Below are 12138 nucleotides of genomic sequence, written 5' to 3'. Positions count from 1 at the left end.
TGTATCCGCGGAGTCGCTCAAGTCCTCTCTCGCGAGAGCTGAGGTCTCGCGAGAAGAGGCAAGGCCGTGCCGAGGGACGGGCGTACTTCCGGGGTCGCGTCCGCTATCCTGCAGAGGACAGGACGTCACCCGTGGTCTCCTGAGGGCTGCAGCCGGTGAGTTGGTTGGCATATTTGGTTCTTTCACGAGTCCCTTTCTTCTCCCTGTCGCGCCTAGCTGGGATCCCCGCTTTGTATGGGGTGCGGTGTGCGTTGTCGGGGTTGGCCGAGTGGTAAGAGAGCTGGTTTTGCGCTCGCTCGCCTTGCTTCTTCCGCGGCCAAACGCGTCGTCAGTGTTTGTGCGACTTCTGCCATCTCAGCAGGTACCATGTTCCTGACCGCCCTCCTCCGCCGCAATCGCATTCCCGGCAGACAGTGGATTGGGAAGCACCGGCGGCCGCGGACCGTGTCTTCCCAGGCGAAGCAGAACATGATTCGTCGCCTGGAGATAGAGGCGGAGAACCACTACTGGCTGAGCATGCCCTACCTCACCGCGGAGCAGGAGTACGGCCACGCCGCGGAGCGCAGGGCGGCGGCCTTCGAGGCCATTAAGGCGGCCAGCATGTCCAAGTTCCCCCCACACAGATTTGTGGTAGACCAGCTCGACCATCTCAATGTCAGCAAAAAGTGGTCCTGACCCGGAGGCAGTCACAGGGCTGCCACCTCTGGACTGATTCTGGAACTGAAGGAGGGGGACAAATGATCCTTTGGACCACTCTTATTGAACAGCAAGCATGAGTATAGTGGTCTGCATATAGACTATCTGGGGCTCCAAACTCTTTAATAAAACTTAATAGTTCAGTCTCTGTGACAGTGTTTCCTTTTCCGTCACCCTGATGGGAAGATACAAGAGATTTCCTAAGTCACAGAGGATATAGAATGTATTCCGGATGAAAGCTTCAAAAAAAGCTACGAACTATGGTTTGGAATCTCTGTTTAATTAGGAAATACTTGATGGGGCCTTACCTTTCTTATGAAGAATAATTGCCTAAACATAAGTGGAAAAAAAGTTTTTTTGGTTAAACATACTCCTAAAAATAGCATTTTCTTCTGGGATCGCTACTAAAAGATACTTAAATGAAGTAAAAGGTACTCATAGGAACTGCTACATGAAGTTGTATTTTAAAAACATTTTGAGGTGCCTGGGTGGCCCAGTCCTTAAGCGTTTACCTTCAGCTCAGGTCATGATCCCAGCATCCTGGGATTTGAGCCCTGGGTCAGGCTCCCTGCTTGTGCTCTCTCCTTTTCTCTGTCAAATAAAACCTTTAAAAAAATAAAATATAAAAACTTCTTCTGAGGTACCTGGGTGGCACAGTCCGTTAAGCCCCTCTAACTTGTGGTTTCCCCTGAGGTGGCGAGATCCAGCCCTGCATAGGGCTTCATGCTGGGCGGAAGGGGGTGGGGGCAGGTGCTTCTTAAGATTCTCTCTCTCTGCCCTTCCCCCTACCTCAAATAAATATTTGAAATTTTTAAAAAAAATTTAAAAAGACCTTTCTGGGATGTAATTAATAAACCTTACAGTCCACCAGTTGAAGATGTTTGTTTCAAATTACCTTTTAAAGAATATTAATAGTCAAGCACTTCATAGGTGTTACCAAATACAGCAATCCTATCACCTGGGGCTATTTTACATGTGAGGACATATTTAAGAAACTTGTCCAAAATCATACCCAATAAGGAGTGTGACTTGAATTTCAGTTTCTGTGTAGTCTAGAAATAATAACTGCTATGTACATATTTAATAGAACACTTTCAAAACATAGAAGAAAAATAACTCAGCCCCATTACCCAGAGATGAAATATTGAATTTACATGCATAAACAGAATTTAGAGCTAAAAACTCTTAACATTTAAAGATCGTGATGTGGGGCACCTGGGTGGCTCAGTGGGTTAGACTAGCCTCTGCCTTCAGCTTGGCTCATGGTCTCGGGGTCCTGGGATCGAGCCCCGCAATGGGCTCTTTGCTTGGCGGGGAGCCTGCTTCCCCCTCTCTTTCTGCCTGCCTCTCTGCCTACTTGGGATCTCCCTCTCTGTCAAATAAATAAATAAAATCTTTAAAAAAAAATAAAGATCGTGATGCATATTGCCAGTGGCTTTCCAGAAAGACTGTAGAACAGCAAGATCATGTATAAAGTGTGCCAATCTCATTTGCCAACATTGACTGTTATCTTCATTAATACATGATTGGTGATTTATATTTAAATGTCTGCCATTGGGATGTATAGGCTTTGGTGCACATACTGGGTTTTTTTAAGTCATTGCGCCTAAAAAGTACCTGCCACGTGGTAGCTGAATGTTTAACCAGGCTGAACCCTTATTAATATGTCATATTCTTGGTGGTGTATAAATAGTTTTTGAATGCTTTTTATAGCTTACAGAAATGTCTCTGGTTCATGTGAGCAATTTAGTACCTGTGACCTTTTATTTTCACATCTGGAAATGGTGACAGCTGATGCTGTTTAGGAGAAAGTTGAAGTGGGCCCAGGGCATTTGCTTAAAACCATAATTATATTGCTTTGATATTCATGTAACTCAGAAACTTTCTTTGACTTTGGAGTTTGAAAAAGTAATGGTTAACTTGAATCTTGGAGAAGGAAGAAGATGCTAAAATCTTGAGTCTGAAGAAATAGAAGGCAGTTCATGAGAAGAGAGGTATTACATCCCCATTATGCAGGTTAGAAACTGAAGCTCAGAAATGTCAGCAACATTCCCATGTTCACACAGCTAATAAACGATAAAGGTAGAATTCAGGATAAGGTTTTTCAAAAGACCATATTCATTTTAATATAGTACACTAGCTACTAGAAATAAAAAGATTGTAGCTTTAGGGGCGCTTGGGTGGCTCAGTGGGTTAAAGCCTGTGCCTTCGGCTCAGGTCATGATCTCAGGGTCCTGGGATCGAGCCCCGAATCAGGCTTTCTGCTCAGCGGGGAGCTTCCCTCTCTCTTTCTCTGCCTGCTTGTGATCTCTGTCAAATAAATAAATAAATAATCTTAAAAAAATATTATAGTTTTAATCAGTTCTTGGTCAAAGCAATACTATTGAAACAATTGAATTTTCTCCTTGAACTCTACAGTTATTACCTCCACCGTCATCATAAAGTTAATCTTTTTTTTTTTATCAACAGAGTTCATTTCCACACAGCTGATTATAATTATATTGTAATAAAATATATCCATGCCAACCTGTACATTAGGAACAGTCACTCCTTTCTATCTGTAATACCGCTCCTAAGGCTCTGTGTGTCATCCAATTGTTCACTTTGCAAATATTTATGGAAGATCTATCATGACTCATTCTGGTGCTATTGATCATTAAGCTCAAGGACTCTATTATCTCATTGGATAAAATGCACAATGTGAATAATAAACATGATGATTGGCTTCATGGATATAAGTATGAGGTATAATGAGAGTCCAGGGAAAGGGCCATTTGTCAATCTTACCTGAAGAGTCAGGAAAAACTTCAGAAGAAGTGATCTTTGAACAAATTCTTCCTTTGCCTGGCAGGAAGTAAAGGTAGAAGTAACAATCTAATGATTAGTCATGGAATTGCCAGTAGTTTAGTTGCAATATAGGGTATCTGAATGGGGAATAGAAGTGATAGACAATGAGGCTGAAGATGTAAGCAGGCACAGGAAGGTGAAGGTTCTTGTATGACACTTTAAGTAGTTTGGCTTTTATCCTGTAAGTAATGGGGAGCCATCAAAAGTGTTTAGTTAAATAATGGGGAAGCAGTGTGAAAAGTGGCTTGAAAGAAGAAATGACTAGGAATAGAAAGACCTGGTAGCTATTAAAATAATCAATTACATATTGATATTTGGGTGGTGGAGGTGGAAAGAGGTTAAGAGAATTTTAACAGAAGTTTGTGACCATTTGTATAACTGCTAATTTTCTGCCTTGGGTCCCTAAGTGGAGGGTACTTTATGATTTAATTTGGATAATCCATACACCTTCAGTGTCTTTGCCGCTCCAGCATATTCCCTGAAAAGTCCCCTGTGAACTGGATCATTTGCCTTTTGTTGGGAACCCACTGAACTGCCGAATATTGCTGGAGAAAATCACTTAATTAGGATTATTAGTTTCTGTTTAAAACTCTCTTAAATGACCACAAACCTCAGATTGGAACTGAACACTGCCCAGTAACTTGACCATGTGAATTAGTTTGCTAGAGTTGCCAGAAGAAAATTCATAGTGGCTTGAACATTTATTTTTTCATACTTGGAAGCTGGATGTCTGAGGTCAAGGTGTTGGCAAGTTGGTTTTCTCTGAGGGCCATAGGAAGGATCTGTTCCAGCCCTCTCTCCTTTGCTTACAAATGACTACCTTGCTGTGTCTTCACATTTGTCATGCTGTGCTTACATGTGTCTGATGTCAGTCTGTGTGTCTAAATTTCCTCTTCATATAAGGACACCAGCCATATTAGATTAGGGCCCACCTTCATAGCCTCATTTTAATCACCTCTTTAAAGACCTTAACTCCAAATATGATAACATTCTGAGGTACTGGGTGTTAGGACTTCAACATATGTATTTGGGGGTCACAAATAAGCCCATAACATGTTTCTCTGATTGCTGTAATTCCTATTCAGTGAGATGACTTTTTTCTCTCCAAAAGCCTTATACCTACACACCTTCTCCATCATCACTCTCAGTTGGGGACTCATATTTTACTGATAAAACTAAAGCCCATGGATGTGAATCCTTTCATCTTCACAGCACCAAATTTTCTCTCCTTTGTTAAAATCAAAGATATATCCCTTGTTCCAACCACAATGCCAGGGTTCCAATTTTATGATGATTAATCAAACACATGGGTTTCTCTCCCAATACCTTGGTGAGGTGACAGTAAAAACATTTTTAAAATTATTAACCCATGAGAAGAAAGGGAGAGAAACCAATAGGAGCTATTTCAATGAATGTTTTGGAAGAAATAAGGATGTCTGGGATGTTAACATAACAAAGGGAAGAAAGTTGAAATCTAAACATCTGAGGAGAGAGGCAAAGGGCCTCCCAAGAAGCTCACATGGAAAGCAGCTGGATGATGAACTCCAGGAAAACCAGAGAGTAAAACAAGAATGAAAAAGGCACGGAATTGACACAGGAGAGTAGGGAAGGAAAGTACAAACATAACTGTTTGGGAGTTGTCTAAAAGTCAATAGGTCCAGATTGGATCAGGAGGTTGGAAGACTCAGGAAGGGTAGTTTCCAGGAAAGTACAAGAAATGATGTGTTTGACTTTATGGAGAGTATTACTAATGGACACCTGGCAGAAATACTAGCCAACAAACTGGGCTAGAAGATGAAATGTACAAATCTTTAAAAGATGCAAATTATTAAGCTCACTTATGAAGAAGGAGAGAACCTTAATGGCCTTATATCTGTTAGATAATTGAATTTGTAGGTAAAAACCTTACCACGAAGAAAAATCCAGACCCAGATATTTCACTGGTAAATTTTACCAAACATCGCTAGAAGAAATAACAATTTTACAAAACCTTGTAAAGAAATTGAAGAGGAGGGAATACTTCCTGACTCATTGTATGAAGCCAGTATTACTGATATCAAAACCATAAAGACTTTATATGTTAAGAAATTGACAGAAATATCCCCTATTTACATAGATTAAAGAAAAACTTCAGGACAAAATTTTAATAAACCCTATAGGGTGTGAAAACATTAATACATCATGACCAAGTGAAGTTAGATGACTTGTCTCACAAGCCCTATTCAGTATTGTACTGGATGATATAGTCAGTGTAATAAAGTGTAATAAAGCAGTAAGAAGAAATAAAATCCATCCAGATTGAAAGTAAGAAGTAAAACAGTCCTTAACAAATGAGAAGTGTCTCTACCTAGAAAATGACAAAAATGCTACCAGAACCAAGTGAATTTTTTAAGGTTGCAGGAAAGAGAACACTACTCAAAAATCAACTGTATTTTTATATGCTCTCAATAAGCAAATTAAATTTTTAGATGCTATTTCCAGGGGTGCCTGTGTTGCACAGTGGGTTAAGTGCCTGATGATTGGTTTCGGCTCAGGTTGTGATCTCAGGGTTATGAGATAGAGCCCCATGATGGGTTCCATGTTCAGTGCAGACTCTGCTTGGGATTCTCTCTCCCTCTCCCTCTCTCCCTCCCACTCATGCTTGCTCCCTCTCTCTCTCTAAAATAAATAAATATGGGGCGCCTGGGTGGCTCAGGGGGTTAAAGCCCCTGCCTTCGGCTCAGGTCACGATCCCACAGTCCTGGGATCGAGCCCCACATCAGGCTCTCTGATAAGCAGAGAGCCTGCTTCCCTTCCTCTCCCTCTGCCTGCCTCTCTGCCTACAGATCTCTGTCTCTCTGTCAAATAAATAAATAAAATCTTTAAAAATAAATAAATAAAATAAATAAATATATCTTTAAAATCCCATTTCTGGTATTACTAAAAAATATGAAATACAGGGTGTCTGGCCAACTCAGTCACTTGACTCTTGATCTCAGGGTTGACAATTCAAGCCCCATGATGGGTGTAGAGATGTATTAAAATATATGAAATACTAGGGCGCCTAGGTGGCTCAATTGGTTAAGCGTCTGACATTGAGCTACCTGCTCAGCAAGCAGCCTGCTTCTCCCTCTCCCCCTTTATTTGCTCTCTCTCAAATAAATAAATAAATAAATAAAATCTTTAAAAAATATATGAAATACTTAGAATAAGTCTGAAAAAAATGTACACCACCACACAGTGAAAATTATAAAGTGTTTGAGGGAAATCAAATAAATCCTAAAGAAATGAAGAGATATTCTATGCACATTGGTCAGAAGAGCCAATAAGGTAACTGCTAATTTTGCCAAAACTATAGTATCAATACAATCCCATTTCAAGTCCCAGTAGGATTTTTTTCTTATTTTTAGAAATTGACTAGGTAATTCTAAAATTCATATGGAAATTCAAAGGACTGAGAATAGCCAAAACAACTTTGAAATAGAAAAACAAAGTTGGAGGACTTAGTACTACATTATTTCAAGTCTTACTATAGAGCTTCAGTAATTAAGAGGGTATAATGTTGACATAAAGATATATAGGGGGACCTGGGTGGCTCAGTTGGTCAAGCATCTGACTCTTTATCTCCTCTCAGGTCTTGATCTCAGGGCTGTGAGTTCAAGCCATGCACTGGGTTCCATGCTGGGTGTAGAGCCTACTTAAAAAAAAAAAAAAAAGATAAATAGATAAATAAAATGGAAGGTCATGTGTATAGTCTATTAATTTTTAACAGATACACACAGGAAACTCAGCGAAGAAAGGATAATCTTTTCCAAAACATGGTACTGGAACAAATGAATATTCATGTGCAAAAAATTGCTCTCATGCCATATCCAAAAATTACTTCAAAATGGATCATGGACTAAATATAAAACCTAAAATTGGTATAAAACTTCCCACATGGGGCACCTAGGTGGCTCAGTTGTTAAGCATCTGCCTTTGGCTCAGGTCATGATCCCAAGGTCCTGGGATAGAGCCCTGCATTGGGCTCCCTGCTCTCCGGGAGGCCAGCTTCTCCCTCCCCCACTCCCCTTTCTTGTGTTGCCTCTCTCACTGTGTCTCTCTCTGTCAAATAAATAAATAAAATCTTAAAAAAACAAAAACAAAAAACTTCCCACAGAAAACATAGGGGAAAACTTTTTGTGACCTTGGGTTAAGCAAAGATTTCTTAAATGTATATGAAGATCACGATTTATAAAATCCAAATTTGATAAATTAGAATTCATCAAAATTAAGAACTTCTGTTCTTTGAAAGACACTGTTAAGAGAATGAAAAGAAAAGCCAAAGACTGGAAGAAAAATACCTGATGAAGGACTCATATCCAGAATATGTAAATCATTCTTAAAACTCAATAACAAGGGGCACCTGGGTGGCTCAGTGGGTTAAGACTCTGCCTTCAGCTCAGGTCATGATCTCAGGGTCCTGGGATCAAGTCCCACATTGGGCTCTCTGCTCAGCAGGGAGCCTGCTTCTCTCCCCCCTACCCCGCCCCCCGCTTGCCTCTCTGCCTACTTGTGATCTCTGTCTGTCAAATAAATAAATAAAATCTAAAAAAAAAAAAAAAAAAAAAACTCAGTAACAAGAAAACAACCTAATTTTTTTGAATAGGCGAGATATTTGGACAAACACTTTATCAAAGAAAATAAATGGATTGCCAAAAAAAAAAAAAAAACCCAAACCCATGGGTAAATGCTCAATATCCCTAGTCATTAGGGAAATGCAAATTAAAACCACCATAATTACCACTACATATCCATTAGAATACATATTTATTAGTGTAAGATTTAAAACACTGACAATACCAAGTGTCATGAAGGGTATGGTGCTCCTGGAATACTTATATACTGGTAAGAATGTAAAATATTGCAGCCAAGTTTGGAAGTTCCTTAAAAAGTTAAACATTCATTATTCATAACTCAGCCACTCTACTCCTGGGTATTTACCTAAGACAAATGAAAGCATGTGTCCATAGAAAGGCCTGTACCTAAATGTTCATATCAGCTCTATTGTTTTAATAAAAAAAAAAACTAGAAACAATTAACTTTCAATTGATGAATGGGCAAACAATTTGTGGTATATCCTTGTACAAATGAATACAAATGAATGATCTGGTAAACACAATAATATGCGTGAATCTCAAAATAATTAGGCTGAATGAAAAAAGCTAGATGACCCCATAAAGTACATTCCATTTATATAAAATTCTAGAAAATGCAAGCTAGGCTATAGAGACAGATCAGTGCTTGCCTGGGTTTAGAGTGGGTAGGCAGGGAAAGGCAGGGAAAGGAAGGGATTACAACCTGGCGTAAGGAACTTTTGTGCTTGATGGATATTTTTATCTTAATTGTGGTGATGATTTTATGGCTGTATATATGTAAAATCTTAGCAAAACGCACATTTTATATATGTACATTTTATTCTGTGTTAACCATTCTTTAATAAAGCTGTTTTTAAAATTGTCAAGTATTTTCCAAAGTGGTTTTAAAGCAGTTTACAGTCCTACCAGCAATGTATCAGAGTGGTTTTAATTTGTACTTGTCTGATGACTAATAATGATTGGCACATTTTAACATACATCTTGGCTATCTGTGTAGCTTCTTTTCTGAAGACCCTATTCAAGTCTTTTGCACATGTTTAGATTCTTCTTAATGAATTGTAGTTGTTGTTTTTTTTTAAGATTTTAATTTATTTATTTGGCAGAGAGATAGCACAAATAAGCAGAGCAGCAGGCAGAGGGAGAGGGAGAAGCAGACTCTCTGCTTAGCAGGGAGCCCGATGTGGGGCTCAATCCCAGGACCCTGGAATCATGACCTGAGCCTAAGGCAGAGGCTTAACCAACTGAACCACCCAGGCACCCCTTATAGTTGTTTTCTTAATATATATTCTGGATACAAGTCCTTTGTCAGAAATGTTTTGTGAACATTTCACAAATGTCATCAACTTCATGATCTGAGACTTGTCTAACTTATTTTCTTAACAATTTTTCAGTTAGAATTTGGCAATTTTCTCAAAGTCTAACATCAATTTTTTGGTTATTGCTTTGGGTTCTTCTTCTTCTTCTTCTTCCTTCTTCTTCTTCTTCTTTCTTCTTTCTTCTTTCTTCTTCTTCTTCTTCTTTCTTCTTTCTTCTTCTCCTCCTCCTCCTCCTCCTCTATACCCAATGTGGGGCTTGAACTCATGACTCTGAGATCAAGAGTCACATGCTCTACTGACTGAGCCAGCCAGGCACCCCTTAGATTCTAAATCTTTATCTGTGACCAAATAATGAAGATTTTCTTCTATTTTTCTCTCTGAAAGAGTTTTAGTTTTACCTTGTATGTTTAACTTGATGCTCTCTCTCTCCTATTCTTTTGTGTATGATATCAGATAGGAATCAAAGTTCACTTTTGTTTTACATTTGGACACTGTTGGTTCAGTACCATTTGTTCAAATACTTCTCCATTACATTTGCATTGCATTTTTACTGAAAATACATCAACTATATGAATGTGCATCTATTTCTGGACTCATTCTGTTCTATCCATTTGTTTTGTAATTACGCCCATATCACACTGGTTCAATTATTTTTACTTCAGGGTAAACTTTGAAGTGTAACTACTACAATATTGTTCTTTTTCAAAGTTGTCTTGGTTCTTTTAAGTCCTTTGTGTTTCTATATACATTTTATTTTATTTTTTTTTTAAAGATTTTTTTATTTATTTATCAGAGAGAGAGAGGGAGAGCGAGCGAGCACAGGCAGACAGAATGGCAGGCAGAGGCAGAGGGAGAAGCAGGCTCCCTGCAGAGCAAGGAGCCCGATGTGGGACTCAATCCCAGGACGCTGGGATCATGACCTGAGCCGAAGGCAGCTGCTTAACCAACTGAGCCACCCAGGCGTCCCCTATATACATTTTAGAATCAGCTTCTGTTTCTTTCTTTCTTTCTTTCTTTCTTTTTAATTTTATTTATTTATTTGACAGAGATCACAAATAGGTAGAGAGGCAGGCAGAGAGAGAGGCGGAAGCAGGCTCCCTGCCGAGCAGAGAAGCCCAATGCGGGGCTTGATCCCAAGACTCTGGGATCATGACCTGAGCCGAAGGCAGAGGCTTTAACCCACTGAGCCACCCAGGCGCCCCAGCTTCTCAGTTTCTTAAACATAAAAAATGCCTGTTGTGATCATGAGTTAGTATTGTATTGAATCTACAAATAGATCTGGAGGAGAACTAACATCTTGAAAATGTATTTTTTTTTTTTTTTTTAAAGATTTTATTTATTTATTTGACAGAGAGAAATCACAAGTAGGCAGAGAGGCAGGCAGAGAGAGAGGAGGAAGCAGGCTCCCCGCTGAGCAGAAAGCCCGATGTGGGGCTTGAACCCAGGACCTGGGATCATGACCTGAGCCGAAGGCAGCAGCTTAACCCACTGAGCCACCCAGGTGCCCGAAAATGTATTTTTTTAAACATCTTGAAAATATTGAGTCTTCCCCTCCACAAATGTGTTCTCTCTCCATTTATTTAATCTTCTTTGTCTCAGCAATGTTTTGCAGTTTTCAGTGTAGAAAACTTTCATTTCCCTTAATTTATTATTATAACTATTATATGCCTTTGATACTCATATATATAGGAATACAATTGATTTTTGATATTGACCTTGTATCCTTGTATTAGCCCTTGCTAATCTTATTTGTTATAGCAGGTTTGTTTTTTTTTTTCATTGTTACCAATTTCTTGGAATTTTTTTAAGGAATTGTTATCCCCAAATAGGGACAGTTTTGCTTATTTTATGTTGCTTATGCATTTCATTTATTCTTTTTGCCTTACCAGATGGGACAGAACCTCCAGTGTTACAGTGAATAGAAGTGATGAGAGTGGACATTTTGCCTTGTTTCCTTGTATTCCTGCTTCCCTGAGCATTTTCTATCATTAATGATGCTGAATTTTATAAAATGCTTTTCCTTAATCTACTGATTTATTTGTTTTTTCTCTATTATTCAGGTAATATGCTAGATTATATTGGTTGATTTTGAGATGTCTAACCAATCTAGGGCTTCTGAGATAAAACTCACTTGGTTATGGTATATATTATTCTTTTTATATATTGCTGGATTTTATTTGCTTTGTTTGGTTAAGGATTGTTTTGCCTATGTTTATGTAGGAACTTAATTTTTTGTAATGCCTTTGTTAGTTTTGGTATTAGGGTTACACCATATCTAAAATAAGCTGGGAGCTTCCTCCTTTTCTTAAAGATTTATGTAACATTGGTATTATTACTTCTTTAGCTGTTTGATAGAGTTCACCAATGAAACAATCTGAGTTTGGTGTTTTCTTTGTGGTGAAGGGTTTTTTGTTTTTTGGGGTTTTTTTTTCCATTTGCTCTTCATCTTTGTTTATTCATTACAGTGAAACGTCTATTAATTCCTCCCAGAACACCTTTTTTTTTTTTTCCCCTGCTAACAAGTCTCTGATTTTCCACTAGGGAATTATCCCTTTTCTCAGTCTTTTGCTGCAGGTGGGGTCTTCCTCCATCTCAAGAATGGGTCCAGTGAGCACATTGTACACCTGTAGTTGTGGCTGGTTCAGGGAATGTTATGTGATCCA

At 38.9% G+C, this 12138-nt stretch overlaps 1 protein-coding gene across 2 annotated transcripts; it reads left to right on the top strand.

Annotated features, from left to right (window-relative positions):
* Positions 1–83: 83 nt before the first annotated feature.
* Positions 84–844, top strand: LOC111159928 (mitochondrial ribosomal protein L57). 2 transcript variants are annotated; one of them, XM_022522614.1, is made up of 2 exons: positions 84–155; positions 362–844. In XM_022522614.1, exon 2 carries the CDS (start codon positions 367–369, stop codon positions 673–675), a length of 309 nt encoding a protein of 102 aa, XP_022378322.1. In that variant the 5' UTR covers positions 84–155; positions 362–366; the 3' UTR covers positions 676–844. The 2 variants fall into 2 exon arrangements, with proteins under 2 accessions (XP_022378322.1, XP_022378320.1); XM_022522612.1 differs by having other exon boundaries at positions 359–844.
* The last annotated feature ends 11294 nt before the right edge of the window (positions 845–12138 follow it).

The sequence above is a fragment of the Enhydra lutris genome, unplaced genomic scaffold (genome assembly GCF_002288905.1).
Source record: "Enhydra lutris kenyoni isolate GAN:26980312 unplaced genomic scaffold, ASM228890v2 scaffoldscaffold71, whole genome shotgun sequence".
Lineage (NCBI taxonomy): Eukaryota > Metazoa > Chordata > Mammalia > Carnivora > Mustelidae > Enhydra > Enhydra lutris.
Note: the sequence above shows the minus strand (reverse complement) of the source record. Positions and strands in the feature narration are given on the sequence as shown.